The sequence below is a fragment of the Mustelus asterias genome, chromosome 6 (assembly GCF_964213995.1).
Source record: "Mustelus asterias chromosome 6, sMusAst1.hap1.1, whole genome shotgun sequence".
Classification (NCBI taxonomy): Eukaryota; Metazoa; Chordata; class Chondrichthyes; order Carcharhiniformes; family Triakidae; genus Mustelus; species Mustelus asterias.
Window position 1 is genome coordinate 111791572 of NC_135806.1, and position 24779 is coordinate 111816350.

The 24779-nt window shown below is 42.1% G+C and overlaps 1 protein-coding gene across 1 annotated transcript in view; it reads left to right on the forward strand.

The window, feature by feature from the left end:
* The window catches only part of iqgap2 (IQ motif containing GTPase activating protein 2), a 354173-nt gene that overhangs the window by 23322 nt on the left and 306072 nt on the right, over positions 1 to 24779 (forward strand). Inside the window, exon 2 of the mRNA XM_078214942.1 lies at positions 15030 to 15129. Coding sequence (XP_078071068.1) covers positions 15030 to 15129 — 100 coding nt within the window. The remainder of the gene's footprint in view (positions 1 to 15029; positions 15130 to 24779) is intronic.

Consider the following 24779-nt stretch of genomic DNA (forward strand, 5'->3'; position numbering starts at 1 on the left):
TAATTTAATTGCAGTTGGAGTTAGGTAGTGAGCAAGAAGATGGCTCTCAGCTGTGCTAAGAAGGGTTGGTTTTAGAAGGCTAAAGAGGAAACACCTCTCTCAGCCTTGCTGGAAGTAAAGCCTTACTATGGAGTAATGATTAAGAAAACAGATGCTGGAAACCTGAAGTCCACTAGTTAAGGAAACTGGAGAAACAAAGAGAAGTTTCCAACAAGTCTGGAGTTAACAGAATGGAGGAAACTGCAAATCAGACCAGACTAGACCACCACAATTTTCTATTTTGACATTGTGAGGATAGGATGTTTTGTTCCAGGCATAATTCTACTGACAAACTAGGGTGCTTTTACCAAAACAAACTTTATTTAACAAAATTTAACTATAACAAATTAATTATCTAAACCTTTATAACAATTGAACAATACTTACATATGACAGGATACAATTCTTAACTGCTAATCTATCGTTATTGGTTTCAATCAAGCAATATTCTCTAATAGACATAAACCTTTCTTGAAATTAGTTATCAAAAACACAGGCAGACTTGCTTGTACTTAAGTTAACAGTCTTGGAGCTTTGAGAAAGCCCCTGGTGAGAGACGGGAGACACTACTTTCCTCCACCAGCTCCAGGCAGCAACTGCTGTTTATTTTTAAAAAAAATTTCCCTGCAAGCTTCGCTCCTCACATTAACGACACGACTCTGTCCTTGTCAATCAACCTAATCAAAACTCTCATGACTCTGCGTACCTAGTCTAAAGTCCCAGGAGAACATAAGTAAATGAAAGGTCCATTAACTCATTCCTAGCTAAAATCAGTTATTATCCTGCATTCTCAGCACTTGAGCAGCATGTTTCATATTTTCACAGACAAATCGACCTTGTAACCAACACTGCCTCTTAAAGCAGCCTCACCTTAAAAATATATCAAAATCGCACAGTATCATCACAAGTTCAGAATCTGAGAACCTGAGATGGAGGTCATCTGATGCTTCAGAAAGTGGGGACTGTTTTTGGATCAAGAGTTTGTGGAGGCTGTCACACCAGTCGACAATATTGACCAGGTTATAGAGGAGTTAAGATGAATGACAGACTATCAGAGGGGTAGGGAAAAAAGGTTGGAACAGGAGCACCCCAAGTTAGACACTCTGATCTGAAGCTTTAGCTGTTTGTGGGAAAAATTAGGGCTCTGGGCAGGGCTATTAAAAAAGCATCACATTTCCAGAATAGAGAAGGACAGGAAGACTGAAATCATTACATGGTTTAATGTGTGTTTGTCAGCAAGAGGGATTCCATTCTGGATTAGATGGGAGCTGTTTTTTTCCAATTCAATCAAATCAAGTCCAATTCAGAGTTTCAACAAGTTGAGACATTCCCGATCCAGGCTGACAAGACAGGGCTCTCACCTCCTGTCTTGGGCTTGATCTACATGATCCAAGCTGATTGGAGTAGGCATAGCTCCTCCCCCAAGGCTTGATCTCATTTGCATCTTAGCCAAAAGGCAGAGATGCTGCTTTTAAAACTTGCTTCAAATGAAGCTAAAATGTAACCTAATGACTTCAACCAAGCACAGCATGTCAATACTACACTTGATCTTAGCCAAAAGGCCGAGGAGGAGCTGTTCTGCAAGGGTGAATTACATCAGAAGATGTAATTGAATGAAGATAAGGCAGCACAGTGGCACAATGGTTAGCACTGCTACCTCACAGCACCAGGGACCCAGGTTGATTCCGGCTTGGGCCACTGTCTGTGTGGAGTTTGCATGTTCTCCCCGTATCTGCATGGGTTTCCTCGGGTGCTCCGGTTTCCTCCCACTGACCAACAGACGTGCCAGTTAGGTGCATTGGCCGTGCTAAATTCTCCCTCGGTGTATCTGAACAGGTGCCGGAGTGTGGTGATTAGGGGATTTTCACAATAACTTCATTGCAGTGTTAATGTAAGCCTACTTGCGACTAATAAATAAACTTTACTTCAGAAGAAGGAAGATGCTAATATATTGCAAAATAGATAAATGAGGACTGATGTGGTATTTAAACTCAGAAGGGGCTGGTTAGAAAGTGGAAGCAATCATCAGCTAATAGTGAATGTGACATAGATGAAGATCATGTTCATGCAAAAAAAAAATTAGCAGGAGTGTTATGGAATAGAGGAAATTAAATAGAATATAATAGAAAAAGATTGAAGCAAGGATTCACTGCAGTTCAAATAAAAGTACATGGGGCGGGGGGGTGAGGAGGGAAGGAGTACTGGTTATAATAAAGGTTAATGAGCATATGTTGCCATCCGGAGCGTGGGAAATGAACTGGAAGCAATTATTCTACCAGAAGATCTGGACTTTATACATTAACGGAAACCCCTCTGCAGGAGGACCCTTGGCTTAGTTAGCATCTGTGGTAAGGAAAGACTTTAGAATTGTGATATACATAGTAACTTCACCCTGAGTAAAATAGAATAGTTACAAATTGTTGGTGTGGATTTCAAAAAAGTGCCTATACTTAAGTAGAGAAAATGCAGCTGATGTAGCATACTTGACTTTAGAAACATCTGCCATGTGTAAGATTAGAAATGAAAGTTTTTTAAAGAATGAATGAAGTGCAAGACAGCAGACTGGATTAAGAATTGAATAGGAGTCGGCAAAATCTTTGGTTGGCTCCGGTGTCCGAGTTGATTTGATTTATTATTGTCACATGTATTGGTATACAGTGAAAATTATTATTTCTTGCGCGCTGTACAGACAAAGCATACCGTACATAGAGAAGGAAAGAAGAGAGTGCAGAATGTGGTGTTACAGTCATAGCTAGGGTGTAGAGAAAGATCAACTTAATGCAAGATAGGTCCATTCAAAAATCTGATGGCAGCAGAGAAGAAGCTGTTCTTGAGTCAGTTGGTACATATCTTCACGCTTTTGTATATTTTTTCTGATGGAAGAAGGTGGAGGAGAGTATGTCTGGCATGTGTGGGGTCCTTGATTATACTGGCTGCTTTTCCAAGGCAGCGAGAAATGTAGACAGAGTCAATAGATGGTAGGCTGGTTTGGGTGATGGACGGGGCTTCATCCACGACTCTTTGTAGTTTATTGCGGTCTTGGACAGAGCAGGAGTCATACCCAGCTGTGATATAAACAGAAAGAATGCTTTCTGTGGTGCATCTGTAAATGTTGGTGAGAGTCATAAAGGACATGCCAAATTTCCTTAGTCGCATGAGAAACTAGAGGCGTTTGTGGACTTTCTTAACTATAGCGTCGGCATGGGGGGACTAGGACAGGTTGTCGGTGATCTGGACACCTTAAAACCTTGAAGCTCTCGACCATTTCTACTTGCATCAATGGGGCCATGTCCTCCACTGTGCCTCCTGAAGTTGACGCCTGTCTCCTTCGTTTTGTTGACATTGAGGGAGAGATTATTGTTGTTGCACCAGTTCACTAGATTCTCTATCTCATTCCTGAACTCTGTCTTGTCATTGTTTGAGATCTGACTCGCTACGGTGGTGTCATCAACAAACCCGAAAATCAAGTTGGAGGGGACTTTTGTCACGCAGTCATAGATATATAAGGAGTATAGTAAGGGGCTGAGGACACAGCCTTGTGGGGCACCGGTGTTAAGGATGATCATGGAGGAGGTGTTGTTGTCTATCCTTATTGCCGGTTCATAGGTTCAAGGTGAAGGGGGGGGAGGTTTAACACAGATATCAGAAGGACATATTTTACACAGAGGGTGGTGGGGGCCTGGAATGCGCTGCCAGGCAAGGTGGTGGAGGCGGACACACTGGGAACGTTGAAGACTTATCGAGACAGCCATATGAACGGAGTGGGAATGGAGGGATACAAAAGAATGGTCTAGTTTGGACCAGGGAGTGGCGCGGGCTTGGAGGGCCGAAGGGCCTGTTCCTGTGCTGTATTGTTCTTTGTTCTTTGTTCTATTATGTTCTGTGGATTAGGAAGTTCAGGATCCAGTTGCAGAGGGAGGAGCCTCGCCCCAGACCATGGAGTTTGGAGATGTGTTTTGTAGGAATAATGGTGTTGAAGGCTGTAGTCAACAAATAGGAGTCTGACATGGGTGTCTCTGATATCTAAGTGTTAAGTGTAGGGCCAGGGAGATGGCATCTATTACAGCGGTAGGCGAACTGTGGTGGATCAAGGCAATCTGGGAGGCTGGAATTGATTCATGCCATGGCTAACCTTTTGAAGCACTTCACAATGATGGATGTCAGAGCCACTAGACAATAGTCATTAAGGCGCGCTGCCTGGCCTTTCCTTGGCATTGGGATGATGGTCGTCGTCTTGAAGCAGGTAGGGAGTGCAGATTGTTGTAAAGAGAGGCTGAAGATGTCTGCGAATATTGCCGCCAGCTGGTCAGCACAGGATCTGATGCTCATCTGGGTCAGTCGCTTTCCGTGGGTTGACTTTCGAGAAGGTTGCCCTGATGTCTGCAATGGTGACCTCAGATACAGATTTGTCCGAGGCTTCTGGGGTGGAGGGCGAGCTCTCGCTGACCTCTTGCTCAAAACGGGCATAGAATGTGTTGAGCTCATTGGGGAGGGGTGCATTGATTCCGGTGATTTTACATGCCTTCAACTTGTAGCCTGTCATGTCTTGCAGACCTTGCCATAGATGGCAGGAGTCCATGTGGCTAGCCTGGGACTCTAGCTTGGTCTGGTACTGTCTTTTGGCATCTTCAATGGATCTCCTTGGATCATATTTCGCTTTCTTGTATAGGTCAGGGTTGCCTGACTTGAATGCCTCAGACCTGGACTTCAGCAAGCGGAGGATATCCCTGTTCATCCATGGTTTCCAGTTGGGAAACACAGATTTGCTTCTTTGGCATACAGTCTTCTACACACTTTTTTAGTTTGATTCCATTCTGTTCACTGCGCACATTAATGATTTTGGGGGTTTTGACCTCGAGGGAATGATGCAGTTTGCATTGATCAAAACCAGCGGTATTGCTTACCACTTTAGTCTTCTAAAGAACTTTGAGAAGATGGGGAAATATACTGGTGGCAGCTGGGATTCAGTTTCAGTAGTTGCGAGATATTACTTCCTGCTTTTTTAAAAAAGTAATTATACTTTGAACAAAGAGTTAGGTAAGTGTTGTAGAAGGACAGAGTGATTTGGGTGTTATAGGTGCACAAAGCATTAAAGGCAGCTGCATTGATTGATGAAGCTGTGTTTTCTTAAAAAAAACAAACCTAATGGAATTTGAGACCAGAAGAGAAAATGCTGGAAAATCTCAGCAGGTCTGTCGGCATCTGTAAAGAGAGAAAAGAGCTGACATTTCGAGTCCAGATAACCCTTTGTCAAAACTAAAAGGCATAGGAAATGGGAGATATTTATACTGCAAGGTGAGGGAATGAAAGATGAGTCATAACCACAGGAACCAAAGGAAAAGACTGCTAATGGCAGTCCACCGAGAGAATAAAGGGTGTGAATGGCCAAACGGCAGATAAGCTAAAATGAAACTGTTGGGGGAGGGGGGTGGGGAATGGATGGGACAGATGTATGATTTCGAAAAAGAGAAGCCAAGAGCGAGAAAAGGTAAGGGGTGGGTGGGGGGGGGGGGGAGTGGTGGTGGGAAAGAAAAATGAAGAAAGACAATAAAGAAATAAAAGGTAGAGAACAGTAAAAAATTAAATAAAATAGAATGAAAACAAAGGGGTCGAGGTCTGGTGGAGCTATTCATCTGAAGTTGTTGAATTCGATGTTGAGACCGGAAGGCTGTAAAATGCCTAGCCGGAAGATAAGATGCTGTTCCTCCAGTTTGCGTTGAGCTTCACTGGAACATTGCAGCAAGCCAAGGACAGACGTGTGGGCATGGGAGCAGGATCGTGTGTTAAAATGGCAAGCAACAGGAAGATCAGGAAGACTGCGCATGGACCAAAGATGCTCAGCAAAGCGATCACCCAGTCTACACTTGGTTTCTCCGATATAGAGGAGACCGCATTGGGAGCAGCGAATGCAATAGACCAAATTGAAAGAGGTGCAAGTGAAACACTCCTTAACCTGGAATGAATGTTTTGGACTTGGATGGTAAGCATGGAAGAGGTAAAGGGGCAGGTGTTACACCTTCTGCGATTGCATGGGAAGGTGTGATGAGTGACGGGAGAGGTGTTGGGTATAGTGGAGGAGTGGACTAGGTTATCCAGGGGGTAACGGTTTCTGCGGAATGCTGACAGAGGGAGTGAGGGGAAGATGCATTTGGTGGTGGCACCATGCTGGAGTTGGTGAAAATGGCGGAGGATTGTGCTTTGCATGCAGAGGCTGGTGGGGTGAAATGTGCGAACAAAGGGGACTCTATCCTTGTTCTGGAAGGGAGGGGAGGGGGTGAGGATCGTGGTGCGGGAGATGGACTGCCAAATCACTATCAGTCTGCTCAAGATGTTGCACATGTTGCAACACTCATTGTGTATTTCCAAGGAGTTCTGGGTGGGTCTGCCTGTGGCAGCCATCATTCCAATATCCAGCACTTTGCATTTTAATGTCTCTTCCTTAGACAGTGATGAGTTTCAACAGATCTCTGGATTTGTTTGTTCCCCATGGAAAATGGCCTTGCATTTTTAACATCTTCATTTTAGCTTCTCTGCCGTTTTGACTATTCACACCTTTTATTCTCTCTGTGGACTGCCATTAACAGTCTTTTCCCTGGTTTCTGTGGCTATGACTCATCTTTCATTCCCTCACCCTGCAGTATAAATATCTCCCACTTTCTATGCCTTTCAGCTTTGACAAAGGATCATCTGGACTCAATGTCAGCTCTTTTCTCTCCTTACAGATGCTGCCAGACCTGCTGAGATTTTCCAGCATTTTCTCTTTTGATTTCAGATTCCAGCATCTGCAGTAATTTGTTTTTATTAATGCAGTTTGAGGTTTTATGACTCGTAGAATCTAAAACTATATCAGCTCATGCAAAACTTTAAGACCTCCGTGCACTGTGTTTGAAGTATTGGGTCTGCACTGCAGGAGGAACATTGTGTCTTTGGAGAGGGTGCAACATAGATTCACTAAATCTGGCATGAAGAAAACATATGAGCAATTGAGGCTTTGTTTTATTAGAACAGTGAAGATTCCTAAAGGAGTGGTCTGCTTCATGAAACAGGAGAGAACACATGCTGCAAACTTCTCCCACAAACCTTAATGTCTATGCTCTTTAAGGACTCTTTTAAGTAAACCTGTTTTAATTAATGTAGTCATGATGTGGAGATGCCAGCATTGGACTGGGGTGAACACCGTAAGAAGTCTCACAACACCAGGTTAAAGTCCAACAGGTTTATTTGGTAGCAAAAGCCACTAGCTTTCGGAGCACTGCTCCTTCGTCAGGTAAGTGGGAGTTCTGTTCACAAACGGGGGCATATAAAGACACAAACTCAATTTACAAAATAATGGTTGGAATGCGAGTCTTTACAGGTAATCAAGTCCTAAAGGTACAGACAATGTGAGTGGAGAGAGGGTTAAGCACAGGTTAAAGAGATGTGTATTGTCTCCAGCCGGGACAGTTAGTGAGATTTTGCAAGCCCAGGCAAGTCGTGGGGGTCACAGATAGTGTGACATGAACCCAAGATCCTGGTTGAGGCCGTCCTCACGTGTGCGGAACTTGGCTATCAGTCCCTGCTCAGCGATTTTGCATTGTCGTGTGTTGTGAAGGCCGCCTTGGAGAATGCTTCCCCGAAGATCAGAGGCCGAATGCCTATGACCGCTGAAGTGTTCCCCAACAGGAAGAGAACACTCTTGCCTGGTGATTGTCGAGTGGTGTTCATTCATCTGTTGTCGTAGCGTCTGCATGGCCTCCCCAATGTACCATGCCTCGGGACATCCTTTCCTGCAGCGTTGACAACGTTGGCCGAGTTGCAAGAGTATGTACCGTGTACCTGGTGGATGGTGTTCTCACGTGAGATGATGGCATCCGTGTTGATGATCCGGCACGTCTTGCAGAGGTTGCTGTGGCAGGGTTGTGTGGTGTCGTGGTCACTGTGCTCCTGAAGGCTGGGTAGTTTGCTGCGGAGAATGGTCTGTTTGAGGTTGTGCGGTTGTTTGAAGGCAAGAAGTGGGGGTGTGGGGATGGCCTTGGCGAGATGTTCATCTTCATCAATGATAGGCTTCATCAATGTTGAAGGCTCCGGAGAAGATGTCATAGCTTCTCCGCTCTGGGGAAGTCCTGGGCGACGAAGGGTACTCTGTCCGCCGTGTCCCGTGGTTGTCTTCTGAGGAGGTCGGTGCGGTTTTTCGCTGTGGTGCTTCGGAACTGTCGATCGATGAGTCGAGCGCCATATCCTGTTCTTATGAGGGCGTCTGGAGGTGTCTGTTGCAATCCTCCTCATCTGAGCAGATCCTGTGTATACGGAGGGGTTGTCCACAGGGGATAACTTTAACGAGTTTAGGGTGGAAGCTGCAGAAGTGGAGCATCGTGAGGTTATCCGTGGGCTTGCGGTACAGTGAGGTGCTGAGGTGACCGTCCTTGATGGAGATGCGTGTGTCCAAGAATGCAACGTATTCCGGAGAGTAGTCCATGGTGAGTCTGATGATGGGATGGAACTTGTTGATGTCATCATATAGTTGTTTCAGTGATTGTTCACCATGAGTCCAAAGGAAGAAAATGTCACCGATGTATCTAGTGTATAGCATTGGTTGAAGGTCCTGTCCTGTCTGGAGACAATACACATCTCTTTAACCTGTGCTTAACGCTCTCTGCACTCACTTTGTCTGCACCTTTAAGACTTGATTACCCGTAAACACTCGCATTCCAACCATTATTTTGCAAATTGAGTTTGTCTTTATATGCCCTATTTGCGAACAGAACTCCCAGTTACCTGATGAAGGAGCAGCGCTCCAAAAGCTAGCGGCTTTTGCTACCAAATAAACCTGTTGGACTTTAACCTGGTGTTGTGAGACTTCTTACTTAATTCATGTAGCCATTAATACACCCATTGTGCACCTTCTGTGAAAGTTCCCTAGTGGAAGACAGCAAGGGGAATCTTTACCAACTACCAATTGTATGTTATTTGTGATCCCAAACCATACCTACACTTGCCAGAAATGTCTTAATGAATATGTATAATATATATATATATATATATATATACCATTTCTCAATGTCCTTCACAGCCAATTAAATACTTTTGAACATTGTTGCATATGCAAGTGCAGCAGTCGATTTATACATGGACAGGGCTTACAAATAGCATTGAGATAAATGACCAATTAATCTGTTTTTGCTGATGTTGGTAGAGGAATGAGTACAGGCCAGGGCACCCACAGGACCTTCATGGTGCAATGGGATTGATTAATTTTACATAAATGGGCAGTCTCAATCAGATTAATGGGTGGTCTGAAAGACAGGGCCTCTGACGTTGCTACTCTTTCTCAGTGCTGCACTGAAATGTCAGCCCATGTTTTGGAGCAGTACTTGAACCTGAAGCCTCTAATTTAGCTGTGAGAATGTTAGAACTGAGTGAAGCTGATACAGTCAGCGATTTGAATATGTAACATAGATCAAACTTTGATTATTGACTTTTGCATCTATGAAACAGTAGGAAACTGGTTTGTACTATTAATTCCCACACTTGCTGGCGTGTTTGAAAGAGCAAGCTAAAGAAAATGGAGTGGTGCAGCATTTCTCGTGTAACTATTGAATACCAATACTGGTAGCATGGTAAGGGCGATAGGGGTCTTATAAATAATAACTTAAAATGTGTCAAGGGGATGGTGGTGCTGCACAGAAGTAGATAAAAAGGAATTTGGGAAGTTACAGCACCAGGCATTGGTGTTCTTTAGAGGAATGCCTTTTTTGATTACATTATAATAGGTAACTTTTTTTTATTTTGGGAAAATATTCCCTAAGCAGCTACTTGTATGTGGCTCTAAATTACTGAACCCACAAATGCACAACCTGTTTTCTCTAAACTTTCTGAATTTCTGTATCTTTTTTCTTCCATAATGAAATTTACAGTCAAACATTGTGCTTGAGACCGAGTCCCATACAAATATAGAATCATAGAATCCCTACAGTGCAGAAGGAGGCCATTCGGCCCATCGAGTCTGCACCGACCACAATCCCACCCAGGCCCTACCCCCACATATTTTACCCGCTAATCCCTCTAACCTACGCATCCCAGGACTCTAAGGGGCAATTTTTAACCTGGCCAATCAACCTAACCCGCACATCTTTGGACTGTGGGAGGAAACCGGAGCACCCGGAGGAAACCCACGCAGACACGAGGAGAATGTGCAAACTCCACACAGACAGTGACCCGAGCCGGGAATCGAACCCGGGACCCTGGAGCTGTGAAGCAGCAGTGCTAACCACTGTGCTACCGTGGTTGAACACTCTTGAAAAGGAAAGAGTTCAACATGTAATAACAGATCTTTGGCACAAAAGATAATTCTTTTAAATGACATAGGCAATGAGTAATACCCAGGCCAATCTCTTTGTCTAACTTCAATGCCCAGTCTGTTTTCAGCAGACATAACTGGATAGAGATCAGGAAGGGCAGCCCTCATTTTTTTTTTTCTCCCGTTCCATTGTCCAGGAATGCGGAGGTGAATTATATCAACCATTACAATCTGAACTGACACTGTGCACAACATTTTTAAACAAATAATTGCATGCTTAAAGTACACTCTGTTAAAAATGAACCTTTTCATATTTCTGTAGGCTGCTGTGATATCAGGAGCATGGTAGAGACTACTTTCATCCATGCCGCCTTCACCTCAAAGATGATCTTCTTGTCTCCACCTTTCATAAACTCCTGAAAATCTAGAACTCCATGGTTTGCTTCATCTGCCTCACACAATCCTGCACACCCATCACTACGCCTATGCTTGATTCCCTGGGTCCCTGCAAACTGACTTTAAGGATCTGAGTTCCCCCTCTTAAATAACTCCATGACTTCATCCCACTCTCTTTGGGAAATCATCTTCTGAAATATTGTCTTCATATAATTCAAATTGTTATTTGTCCATTGCTTCTTCGATTCTGCCTTCCAAGGTCAGTCTTTCAACCACTGTGCCCCTGCCTTCTGGAATTCTTTTCCAAAATTGTCTCCACTTGATGCCTCTTGTGTTCCAAAGTCCTTTAAAACTATTTATATAATTGGTAAATATCCATTATGTTCTACGGCTTGTTCAGGCACAGAGGGATCCTGGGCAAAGAACAGTACAGCACAGGAACTGGCCCTTTGGCTCACCAAGTCTGTACCGACACAGATGCCTCTAATATTTTCTTGCCTCTACGTGGTCTATATCCCTCTAATCCCTGCCTATTCATGTATCTGTCCAGATGCCTCTTGAACATTGCTATAGAATCTGCTTCCACCACCACCTCCGGAAGTGCGTTCCGCACTCTTATGTGAAAACATGCCTTTTACATCCCCCTCAAACTTTCTCCCCCTCACTTTCAACCTATGCCCCTGAGTAATTGACCCTTCAACCCTGGAAAGCCTCTGACCATCCACTCTTTCCAAGCCTGTCATAATCTTGTATACCTCTATCAGGTCCCCCCTCATCCTCCGACGCTCCATTGAAAACAATCCAAGTTTGTTCAACCTTTCTTCATAGTCCATATCCTCCAAACCAGGCAACATCCTGGTAAATCTCTTCTGCACCCTTTTCCAGTGCATCGACTTGTGTGCATTGGTTTTCGAAAGTGGCAGGATATGTTGAGAGAGTACTTAGCAAAGCATATGCAATCTTGAGCTTCATAAATAGAGGAATTAAGTTCAAAAGCAGGGAAGTTATGCTGCAGCTTTGGTTGGGCTACAATTGGGTTATTGCAACCAGTTCTGGCCACCACACCTCTTTTTTTTTTTGGAAGGCTGCCAGGGTCATGAGAAGGTGCAGTGCAGTTGCCAGAATGATCCGAGGGATGAGAAATTTTAGTTACCAGGTGAGGTTGGAGAAACTGGAATTGTTCTCTGTGATGGAGGTTGAGGGGCAATTTGATACAAGTGTACAAAATAATGACAGACTTAGATGAAGTCAACAAAAAAATGTAGTTCTCATTAGCTACTGGTGCAAGGACTGGGGAACGCAGATTTAAGGTGAATGTAAGGAAGAACTTTCTTAAAATAGCGAATGGTAATGACCTGGAACTTGCTGCCTTCAACTCTGAATGGAGGTAATGAATGATTTTTAAAATGAAATTAGGAAATAAATTGCAGGGATATGTGGATGGAATAGGGGAATGGACCTGACTAGATTGTTCTAGAGAGAACCAGCATTGAGTCAATGGATCTAATGACCTCCTGTGCTGTTATGACTCTGACTTTCATAAATTATTAATGAATGTCTAAGGATGAGCTGTGAAGTTGCAAACTAGGGCATGGCCTCAAAATAAGGGGAAGCAGATTTAGGACTGAGTTGAGGAGGAACTTCTTCACACAAAGGGTTGTGAATCTGTGGAATTCCCTGCCCAGTGAAGCAGTTGAGGCTACCTCATTGAATGTTTTTAAGGCAAGGATAGATACATTTTTGAACAGTAAAGGAATTAAGGATTATGGTGAGCAGGCGGGTAAGTGGAGCTGAGTCCACGAAAAGATCAGCCATGATCTTATTGAATGGCGGAGCAGGCTCGAGGGGCCAGATGGCCTACTCCTGCTCCTAGTTCTTATGTTTGATATGGTCGCCACCGCAGGTCTTTGGGACATATGGTCTACATACATACCTAGCATCATACTGGCACTGAAATTCATATCCACATTACCCATTTGTGTGATAGGCAGAACGTCTTTTTGGCTTGACAGCAGCATTCTGTTGACAAGACCACTTGTGTTGCTGCTGCATAGTAATAGTGTGAAACAGCTAGCTTCACCAGTTACTGAAATTCAATAACAGGATAGATAAAGGGGAGCCAGTAAATGTAATATACTTGGATTTCCAAAAGGTATTCAATAAGGTGCCACACAAAAGGTTAATGTGCAGGATTAGGACTCTTGGAGTTGTAGCTAATATATTAGCATGGATAAAGGATTGGTTAACAGAAAGATGCAGAGGGTAGGGATAAATGGAGCATTTTCAATTTGACAAGCAGTAAATAGTAGTGTGATGCAAAGATCAATGCTGGGCCTCTGCTATTTACAATCTATTTTAATGATTTAGGCACATACTTGCGGATAGCGATGAGCATTATCGGGCAATACAGCAGGATATAGATAGGCTGGAAAATTAGGCGGAGAGGTGGCAGATGGAATTTAATCCGGATAAATGCGAATTGATGCATTTTGGAAGAAATAATCTAGGGAGGAGTTATACAATAAATGGCAGAGTCATCAAGAGTATAGAAACAGAGGGACCTAGGTGTGCAAGTCCACAAATGCTTGAAGGTGGCAGCACAGGTGGAGAAGGTGGTGAAGAAGGCATATGGTATGCTTGCCTTTATAGGATGGGGTATAGAGTATAAAAGCTGGAGTCTGATGAACCAGCTGTATAGAATGCTGGTTAGGCCACATTTGGAGTACTGCATCCAGTTCTGGTTGCCGCACTACCAGAAGGACGTGGAGGCGTTAGAGAGAGTGCAGAGAAGGTTTACCAGGATGTTGCCTGGTATGGAGGGTCTTAGCTATGAGGAGAGATTGGGTAAACTGGGGTTGTTCTCCCTGGAAAGACGGAGAATGAGGGGAGATATAATAGAGGTGTACAAGATTATGAAGGGGATAGATAGGGTGAACGGTGGGAAACTTTTTTCCAGATCAGAAGTGACGATCACGAGGGGTCACGGGCTCAAGGTGAGAGGGGCGAAGTATAACTCGGATATTAGAGGGATGTTTTTTTACACAGAGGGGGCCTGGAATGCGCTGCCAAGTAGGGTGGTGGAGGCAGACACGCTGACAGCGTTTAAGACTTGCCTGGATAGTCACATGAGCAGCCTGGGAATGGAGGGATACAAACGATTGGTCTAGTTGGACCAAGGAGTGGCACAGGCTTGGAGGGCCTGTTTCCTGTGCTGTACTGTTCTTTGTTCTTTGAGACAGAAAGTAATATATCCAAGCTTGATACAAAGTTAGTTGGCAATGTAAGCTGTGAGGAGGATGCAAAGGGATATAGACAGGTTGAGTGAGTGGCAGATGGGTATAAAATGGGGAAATGTGAAGTTATTCACTTTGACAGAACAGAAAAGCAGAATATTTTTAAAAAGTGCGAAACTTGTAAATGTTGATTTTAATAGAGACTTGAGCACTCTCATACACGGAGCACAGAAAGGCAGTATGCGCATACAGCAAGCAGTTGGAAAGGTAATGGGGTATTTATCTTCATGCAAGGGGATTGGAGTACATGAATAAGGAAGCCTAGCGGCAACTATACAAAGCTTTAGTGAGACCACAGCTGGACTACTGTACGCAGCTTTGGTCTCCATGTCTAAGTGAGGATATACTTGGCATGGATGTTGTGCAATGAAGGTTCATTAGATCATTTCCTGCAGTGAGAGGATTGCTCTATGATGAAAAGCTGAGAAAATTGGGTCTATAAACACTGGACCTTTAGAAGAATGAGAAGTGATCTCGTTGAAACATGATTCTGCAGGGGCTTGACAGGGTAGACACACGAGGTTGCTTCCCATGGGTGAGGAATCTAGAACATGGGCACAGCCTCAGAATAAGATATTGGTCATTTAAAACTGAGTTGGTTGTGAATCTTTAGAATTGTCTATCTCAGGGGCTTGTGGATGCTCTGTCATTCAGAGTTTGCCAGATTTGGTCTAAGTTTAGAAGAATGAGAGATGGAAACATACAAGGTTTCATAGGGAACCAAGGGACAGAGTGGGCAGGAGAGTTTGTGAATTTTTTGTAATTTTTCAGCCCCTTGGGGATGTGGATGCTGTATTATCGAATATACTAAACAGATTTTTGATCTCTTGGGGAAGAATAGAAGGGTATGGGGAACGGGCATGAAAGTAGAGTTGAGGCAGAAGACCAGCCTTGATCATATTGAATGGTATAGCATGCTCAAGGGGCTGTCTAGTCTACACCCACTCTATTTCTTATGTTATAGCTGGTGATATTCCAGTGCTTCCTTCAGCTGCATGATAACCATGTACATTTCTCTTTTGTAGCTATTGTGGATGATGAAAGACTCTCTGCGGAGGAAATGGATGAGAGGAGGCATCAGAACATTGCCTATGAATATCTATGTCACCTAGAGGAAGCTAAACAGTAAGCATTATTTGAACTTTGTGTGTAGTGGAATTTGTTGATCAAAATGGTCATAAATGTTCACACAAGATTTCCTTTCGAGATGGAAATCAGCCTAACATTTATTTTTGAAATGTGAAATCTGGGGTGTGTTGGTGCACAGGTTGGTACAAGGCTTGACTCTCTCATTTAGAAAGGAATAATCAGACTCCCTGATGCATCAGCCTGGTTTGGGTTGGCAGAAACAATCATCTTGTGTCAGTTCCCCAATTCGTGTATAATCTAAACTGATGCTGCAGTTTACATTATTGCATTTTAGGAAGTAGCACCTTGAGCAAAGAGGGACTGAAGCCCTGTCTACCTGTGGTGACAATATAAGTTGATGTCAAATACCCCATGGAATTGCGCAAAGATGAGTGGAAAATTCTTCCACTGTCCTAATCAGTGTTTCTTCTTTAACCAGACCTGCTAAAGAGAAAACATATCAACTGTTCACTCATCCCATTGAAATCTTGCTCTATGCAAAATGGTTGTCACATTTGCCTCCTGTTCAAATTTTTTTGCACTGGAAATGGTTTTATCTACTTTTTTTTTAAAAAGGTAGATCATTTTAATTCTTGCAGAATAGGTTATCTGACCGATGCTTAAACTGGGCAGAATTAGAGACATTATAATTGGCTTTATGGCACAAGGATGGTAAGGAAAAGAAATTGTTCTTGGCTGTGACACATTCCACAATGGAATAGTCTGCTGATTCAGTGACTGGGATCATAGCTGGGATGCAGGGGATCAAAGGGTATGGGGGGAAGGCGGGATCAGGCTACTGAGTTGGATGATCAGCTGTGACCATAATGGTGGAGAAGGCTCCAAGGGCCGAATGGCCTACTCATGCTCCTATTTTCTATACATGAATAATGGACATTTTAATAAGTTAAAAGGGAAAGAACAGTTGATTTTATTGGTGCCTTTTAAGATCTAAAGACCTTCCAAAGTGCATTACAGCTAATGTGTGTTTGAGGTGTAGTCATTCTTGTAATGTAGGAAATGTTTATCTGTGAGACGGTACCACAACAGTCGATGGCTAGCATCTTGCAGTCAGTGGTGAAGGAATGGCAAACACTATTCATTACATGTACAGCTGTCCACAGATCTTCCCCGTCTTTTGAATGGCAACTTACTGTCATGAAGCACCTGAAGGAGTACCTCAGCAGGAGATTTGGGAAGTGTACAAAGCGGCTAAGCTGCAGTGTCTTTTCAACCAGTAAGATATGGCTCATGAGGCAGGCAAAGTCAAAACATAGAAGTGAATGTTTAATTTATTGTAAAATCCTGTATAGAACGGATGGAAAGATTGGATTAAGAAAGCAAGATGGAAAGGAAACACAATATCTGAATTTTAAAGAAGTTTTTATCAATAATTAAAATCTAAATGAATGAGACTCCACACACATGAGAGTTCATTTTCGGCACCAGCGAGGTGCTTTATTTGTAACTAGGCCTTGTACTGTTTAAATAAATAATTTAGACTTGCATGGGGAGAGCCATAACTTTTCCTGCAATCTTTAGTGAGCATCTAATGGATAAGTACCACAACCCCTGAATGTATTTCAATGCTAGGTCTCTCGGTGATGTTCTGTTCAAGTGAAGTGTGTTGAGAAGAAAGGCAAATCCAGTCAGCAATCTCTGGATTTTGGCATTTTAACTGACCACCTGAGGCATTATCCGGATGACTCCTTAATAATAGTGAATGGCGACTGCCTTATTTATTAATATTATTGCAAAATCCAGGCCACCATCTTGGAGAGTGCAGGGAGAAAATTAACAAGAAAATTTACCCTTATAAACATAGAAACTAGAAGCAGGAATAGGCCTTTTGAGCCTGCTCCGCCATTCATCTTGATCATGTCTGATCAACGAATTCAATATCCTGATTTCCCCCCTTCCTCACATATTCCTTGATTCCTTTAGCCCCAAGAGCTATATCTAATTTCTTCTTGAAATCAGACAATGTTTTGGCCTCAACTACATTTGGTGGTAATGAATTCCACACATTCACCACCCTGTGGGTGAAGAAATTTCTCTTCACCTCAATTCTTAAAAGGTTTACCCCTTATCCTCAGACTATGACCACTAGTTCTGGATTCACCCACCATTGGGAACATTCTTTCTGAATCTACCTTGTCTAACCTTGTTAGAATTTTAGAAGTTTTTATGAGATCCCCTCTCACTCTTCTAAACTCCAGTGAATATAATCCTAACCGATTTAATCTCTCCTCATATGACAGACCTGCCATCCCAGGAATCAACCTTTGCTGAACTCCCTCTATAGCAAGGACATCCTTCCTCAGATAAGGACACCAAAACTGCACACAATACTCCAGGTGTGGCCTCACAATGCCCTATACAATTGCAGCAAAATATCCTATCCCTATACTCAAATCTTGTCGCCATGAAGGCCAACATACCATTTACCTTCTTTACTGCCTGCTGTACCTGCATGCTTACTTTCAGCAACTGGTCTCATTGAGTATCCACCTCTCTCAATTTACACCCATTCAAGTAATAATAGCATGTGTCTCAGTAGTTTTGATGTCTATCAATAACATGTGTCTCAGAATTTTAGTCTCAATGTTTTAACTATACTCATTTAACTCTCCTCAAGGAAGTACTAATATTCTAGAGGAATTGATGTTGTAAAGGTTTCAGTTTGCAGCAGTGCATCACCAGGTTGCTGGAGAAAGCATAAACATTTTATTCTTTTGTGGGATATGGGCCTCAGTGGCTAGGCCAGCATTTTAATTGTCCATTGCTAATTGCCTTTGAAAAGGTACTGGTGTTAAGCTGCCTTCTTGAATGACTGCAGTCCACATGGTACAGGTGAACTAATAATTCAAGTTTACCTGGCCGTTTGGAAGGAAGGAGTCGGTTAGTATCTAGGTGCCTTAATATTTATTCAGAATTGGGAGCTTAATATTCATGGATGGCACAAATGAGGTCATTACATTGGGGGAGATGGCAGTGTAGTGATAATGTCACGGAACTAGCAATCCAGAAGACTAATGCTAGAGGGTCGTGGGTTCAAATCCCACCACAGCTGGTGCAATTGTATGGCTGATGGCACGGTCCAGCAGCATGATTTTCACTGAGATTTTCATTGAATTCGAATGCTGCGTTTAGGATCCAGGCAAACCCTCCCTTACACCAGTTAGAACTCATCTGGAGTATTGAGTATAGTTCTGGGCACCACCCTATAGGGAAAATGTGAAGCATTGGAGGGAGTGCAGAAGAGGTTTGCAAGAATGGTTCCAGGCATGAGCAACTTCAGTAATGAAGGTAAATTGGAGAAGTTGGGATTTTTTGTTTCCTTGAAGAAAACTGAGGGGAAATCATGAAGGGCCTGGATATGGCAGAAAAGGGGGAACTGTTACCACTGGTGAAAGGATCAAGTATGAGAGGGCACAGAATTGAAATAATTGGCAAAAACAATATTAGCAAAACATATGAGTGGTGAGGGTTTGGAATGCACTGCCTGAGCGTGGTGGAGGCAGGTTCAACTGAGGCATTCGGGAGGGAATTAGATGATTATTTGTAAAGGACCAATCTGCTGGGTTATGGGGAGAAGGCAGGAAAATGGCACTCGGTGAAATACTCATTCAGAGAGCCAGTACGGACATGATGGACTAATGGCCTCCTTCTGCACTGTAACGATTCAGTGAACTCATAGTACTGATTCCATGGCAAAAAGTGGTTTATTAAATTGATTCCATTCTGATTTTTTTTTCTGGAAAGAAGCTTTTTGGTCTATAAATATCAATTTGGTGCAAACTGTTACTAATACAAGGCAGCCTATAATTAAATTGTTACAGTTCTTTTTGAAAATGATCCATACGTCTGCCTTTCTAACTATGATGAATTTTGATTTCTTTTTAAAAGAGAGTGCAGGATACATAAAGCTTATACCAACTTGGCAAAAATGACATGCAAGATATTGAGTGATTTTAGGTCATTTGGAAGGTTTGTTGCATTTTCTTTACACCTAATGTACTGAGACCCAAGGGGGTTCACTTTATTCCATTTTTAAAGGGAACATTTAATATCCTTGAAAGATATTGGAAGAACTGGAGCCAATAGCTTGTGACTTCACTGAACGAGAAGGATCTTAGATACATTTATAATAATGCAGCTGCTTTTTTCACGAATACTGTAGACTTCTGCATATAAGTCGACTTCTGAAGCCTTGAAAAGTCGACTTCTGAAGCCTTGAAAAGTCCCCCTGAAAATGGGAGTCGACTTGTATGCCGAGGAGAATAGTGAAGTGCCAGCTTGGGTGTGGGTGGTCACTATTTTGAAATGTCATCTGCGTCCAACACGTCTTAAATTCCCACACCTTGCAACGCAGCCCGTGTCTCCTGCTGGATCATTTACGTCCAGTTACAAGGTGTTGGTAAGTAAAACAAATGTGTGGAAATAATAAATTGTGGGTGATCAATAATGTAAGGGTAACATGTTGTGGTTGAAAAAGGGGCCAACTTGTATGCCCACTATAAGCAAAAATGTGATTTTTGGGACCGGAAAGAAAGGCGTTGTGTTATTTACTTGGTCAACTTAAATGTTGCATGTATATTTGTATATATTTTAAGTTGTAATGTTAACCTGTTCGGATATCCAGAAAAATGTATAATTCTATTAATTTAGGCTTGCCAGTTGTGAAAGGATTCAGTTTTATCATTTCACATCACTTTGTGAGCTACATGTTCCATATGACCTTATTGCTTAATAACTGCAAAAGATTAATTTAATTCATTTAATTTATGCATCTTTTAACAACCTGAAAAAGACCCAATCAACAATATCGTGACAACGGTGTTAGCTGAACTAAATTTGTTTGTTGCTTTTTTCACTTGTTCAGTTTTATGAGCTACTATTTAACACCAAAGTAGAATGTAAAAATCATGTTATCTATTTTTGTTCATGAGATTGGGCACTTTGTTGGTTTGATCTTGGGATTTGCTTGTTTCGCATTGAATTTTGATATTAAATTGCAGCCTGGACAATTCGGCATCCAGTACAGTTCCGCTATGATTCGTTATATTTTTAACAATTTGATTTGATACTTAGCCTTTTGATGGCTATGGGGTTTTTTTGTGGTTATCATGTAGAACTACAGAGAAGTTTAACTTTTGCAGTGATGTTTGAAGAGAAACCTCTTTTTCATTACCAGCGCAACATAAACTGATGTTCCTCTTGGATCACTCTGTGGCAAAAACACTGCAGCGTGCCAAGTGAATAAAGGCACTGTCCAGTACTGTATGAGGAACAAGTGAGCATGTCTTAGCTGCTCTGTTTTGAACTTGCTGACCTCAATGAGCTCGGAATAGAGATGCTACAATTCCCTCTTGGACCAGGGAGAAGAAAAATAAAAATTACCCGATAATTGTGAAATGTCTTGCTTGAAAGTGGTTTCTGTGGAACTGTATTACAGGATGAGTATTCACTTTCTTGAGCAGGATTAGGGGAGACGTTGAAGCATGGGATGCGAGGAGGGATAGGGGGTCTTGTGCTTTATGTTAGCAATCTGTTTTCCTGTATAGCATTTGATCATTCACAATTCTATTCCTTACATTATTGACTTTGCTGTCTTCTCTGAACACACATGATATATACCCAGCTCTATCAAAAGCCTCAGTGGCATTCACATTAAATTTGTCTCATTTGAAAATAGATAAGGAATCATATGTTCATAGAATCGTAGAATCCTATGTTGCAGAAGGAGGCCATTTGGCCCATCGAGTCTGCACCGACCACAATCCCACCCAGACCGTATTCTTATAACTCCACAAATTTGCCCTGCTAGTCCCTCTTACACTAGGGTCAATTTAGCATGGCCAGTCAACCTACTGTGCACATCTTTGGACTGTGGGAGGAAACCGGAGCACCTGGAGGAAACCCACGCAGACACTGGGAGAATGTGTAAACTCAACACAGACAGTGGCCCAAGGCTGGAATTGAACCTGGGTCCCTGGTGCTGTGAGGCATCAGTGCCCACCTCTGTGCCACCGTGCCGCCCCTATGTTGTTTGCTTTTTCTGTTGGATTTTGTTCTTTCTAAGCATACGAGTATTTGCAATTAAGATATACTCTTGTGAGGATACAAGGAGCAAATTTACCGTTGGTTGCTAGTGTTTTGGTAAAGATCAATCATGAACGTGGTATATTATTCAAACATTGCACATTACAACTCCTGTGTCACTCTAACAATGATTGCTAGGGATCTGGAATAAGCAGAAAAGGAGTTTTCCGATGTAGAAGTTCAGTTTTGATAAGGTAGTTCATAGATTCTGAGGCTACGTAGTAGTGTTCTGCTGGAATAAAACCACATTTTACCCTTTGTGGGCTGCAGGAAACTCCTATACGATCTGAGATAAGTTGCCTCGCAGTCAAGGTGATGTCTTTGAGATGTCATGTTTCCAGCGCTACAATGTGACAGAGTGCTTAAGTTGCTTTAAATGACATAGCCACCTTGTGTTGAAACCCCTGGAAACAATTGCTCTTGAGTTACTTGAGGGCTAATATTTATCAAATCTCTCTTCAACTATTTACATAATTATGCCATTCAGAAATATTGATTGTTTTTGATGTCCACCTTAGAATATTTAAAGTATTTAGATGTTTCTAGGCTTTGTTTCCCAATCGGTCTCCTGTGTTTAGTTCCCTCACATCTACTCTCCTCCTTCCCCTTTCTTTTAGGATTTTCCTTATTAAATCACCATTTTTGTTCTTGCCATGTAAAAAAAGTATATCCATTGCACAACAAATCTCAGAAAAGTCTATCTGTATCTCCTGTTCTCTCTCTCTCTCTCTCTCTCTCTCCAATAGTTAGATTGTCAATCAAAGGAGACTAGTTAGTTTTCACAAAACAATGCACATACTTAATAATTGACTTGCCAGGAATAGCGGATGGAATATAATGTGGGGGAAAATGTGAGGTAATCCACTTTGGTACAAGGAACAGATGTGCAGAGTATTTCCTAAATGGTAAGAAATTAGAAAGTGTAGACATACAAAGGGACCTGGGTGTCCTTGTCCATAAGTCAGTGAAGGCAATCTAGCAGGTGCAGCAAACTATTAGGAAGGCTAATGGCATGTTAGCCTTAATCACAACAGGATTTGAGTACAGGAGTTGTGAAGTCTTGCTTCAATTGTATGGATGCTCGGTTAGACAGCACCTGGAGTAGTGTTTGCAGTTTTGTTCACCTTACTTCAGAAAGGATATTGTTGTCATAGAGCGCAACGAGGGTTCACCAGACTTGTCCCAGGGATGGCTGGACTGTCTTATGAAGAGAGATTGGGCAAACTGGGCCTGTATTCACTTTCGAAGAATGAGGGGTGAGTTAATTGAAACCTACAAAATACTTAAAGGAATAGACAGGGTTGATGCAGGTAAGATGTCTCCCTTGATTGGGGAGTTTAGAAACAGATGGCACAACTTCAAAATAAGAGGGAAGCCACTTTGGGCTAAGATGAGAAATAATGTTTTTACACAGTGTTCTGAACCTTTGGAATTCTCTACCCCAGAGGGCTGTGGAAACTCATTGAGTATATTTAAGGTGGAGATTTATAGATTTCTGATACACAACATAAAGGGTTATGGATGTGAGTAAAAGGCGTTGAAGTGTTTGATCAGCCATGATTGTATTGAATTGCAGAGCAGGCTCAGTGGGCTGAATGGCCTAGTCCTGTTCCTATGCTCCTAATAATAATTGTGTTTACCCACCTACTGAATTTAAAACCAAACTTCCCCTAGTCATTCAGCTGCCCTCTCACTCTGCTGCACAAATGACCTTAGTTTTCATGTTTTGAGTTACGCTTCACCATGTCACTAGTTCTTTGGCATGTGCAGCAGTAAATAATGAAACATTTTGCATTTAGTATAACTCTCTTGCATGACCCTGAGACATCCTAGAGTTCCTCATATAAAGCCAATAAAGAACACTGATTAGTGTGTATTTCAATTTATTCATCGTTAATAAACTACGCAGACTAGTTTGAAAGGAATGTTTTATTGTGGTTGATTTTATTTATTGCGCCTTTCATTAGAACTGAGAGTGCGGGCAAGGCAGCTAAACAAATCATTCGAACTTTCAGCCCCTGAAGAGTTCCATGTGGCCCAAGATACAAGTTGAGTTTTGGAATTTACTACATTTCCCATTCATCTCAATTCTGTAGTCATCACTTGTAAGGAAAGTTGCTTAATTTTTATTCTAGTTTTGGAACATGGACATTATATAAATTTGAACTGTGGCCAGATAAAACCATTGCTGCAATTCAGTGACTGTTCTGCAATATAGTTACAGCATGGTGCACAGTCACTCAATTTAAAACCAACAAACAGATAATTCCAATTTTATTATTAAGGGGAGCAATGATTTGGAAAGCAAAGCTGAATTTGTAAATAATGACATGTTCCCTTGAACTGACAGTACCTTTTTGTTATGGACATTGTGGTACTAAAGATCTGTATTTTCTATTGGTGCTGATTTAAAAGAGAGCAAAAAAATACAATGACTAGTGCGATTATTGCAGCTATTTCGCACGCAACGTATGCATGTGCACGTGTCTACATGCACCCTAATGAGAATGACCTGATAACTGCAAACAAACAAAACCAGTGAGCTGCGGAATTGGCGCCAAACTGACTCGGTGTCTATACAAACATGTCCATTGCCTGCTGAGGTTAACCTCTTGCTGATGTGGTAAGCACAGTCACGAAAGTACAAATTGAATCTCTGTTGATGGTAATCACCCTGTTTGCTATATTTTGTTTGCCTGAACTTGATCTGAAAGAATTAATTGATTTTCATGCTTCACCTAATTGCTGCTAATGGACCTTATATTTTAAATGACATACAAGCAATGCAGAAACAATTTAGAGCAAGCCATTCCATCATAACCACTGGTATAGATGGTTCCTCTCTGAAAATGGTTCTTTGCAAAACTATTCAACATACGCTGGGCTTACCGCACTGAGCTGTTCAGTCAATTTACTGAAAGCTTTTCTGTTTTTCCAGCTGATCTATAAGACCTTCAACTTATAAGGATCGAACATCAGAACCTTTGTAAACATTTCATCAGTGTGCTCCTGGTTCATGGTTAAATGATGGAGCTTTGAAGATTTAGTGTGACAGATTTTCTTTTGATTCATTCTCAGGATGTTTCTTGCTGGCAACTCTGTCATTTATTGTCTTGCTAACTCAATGGCTTGCTTGGTCACTTCATAGAATAGTTAAAAGTCAACCATGTTGTCTGACACTGGAACCACATAGACTAAACCAGGTAAAGACACATGTTGTCCTTTCCTAGATATTTTTTAGGGATCAGTTGAACTTTTGTGACAATGCAACACCTTGGTGGCCTTTTACTGATATCAGCTTTTTATTCTGGACTTTAAAAAAACAAAATTGAATTCAAAATCTCCAGTTGCTGTAGGATATGAACTCTTGGTCCAGGCCTCTACATTACTAGTCCAGGAACATAACCATTACACCTAAGACAAGGCATGTTGTGACAAAGTGCACAGATTCCCATCGCAATTTTCTTTTCTTAAATTGAGGTAATCTCCCACTTTGGTAGAAATGAATGATGTTCCCTATCCTGCTTCTTCTGTTCCACATT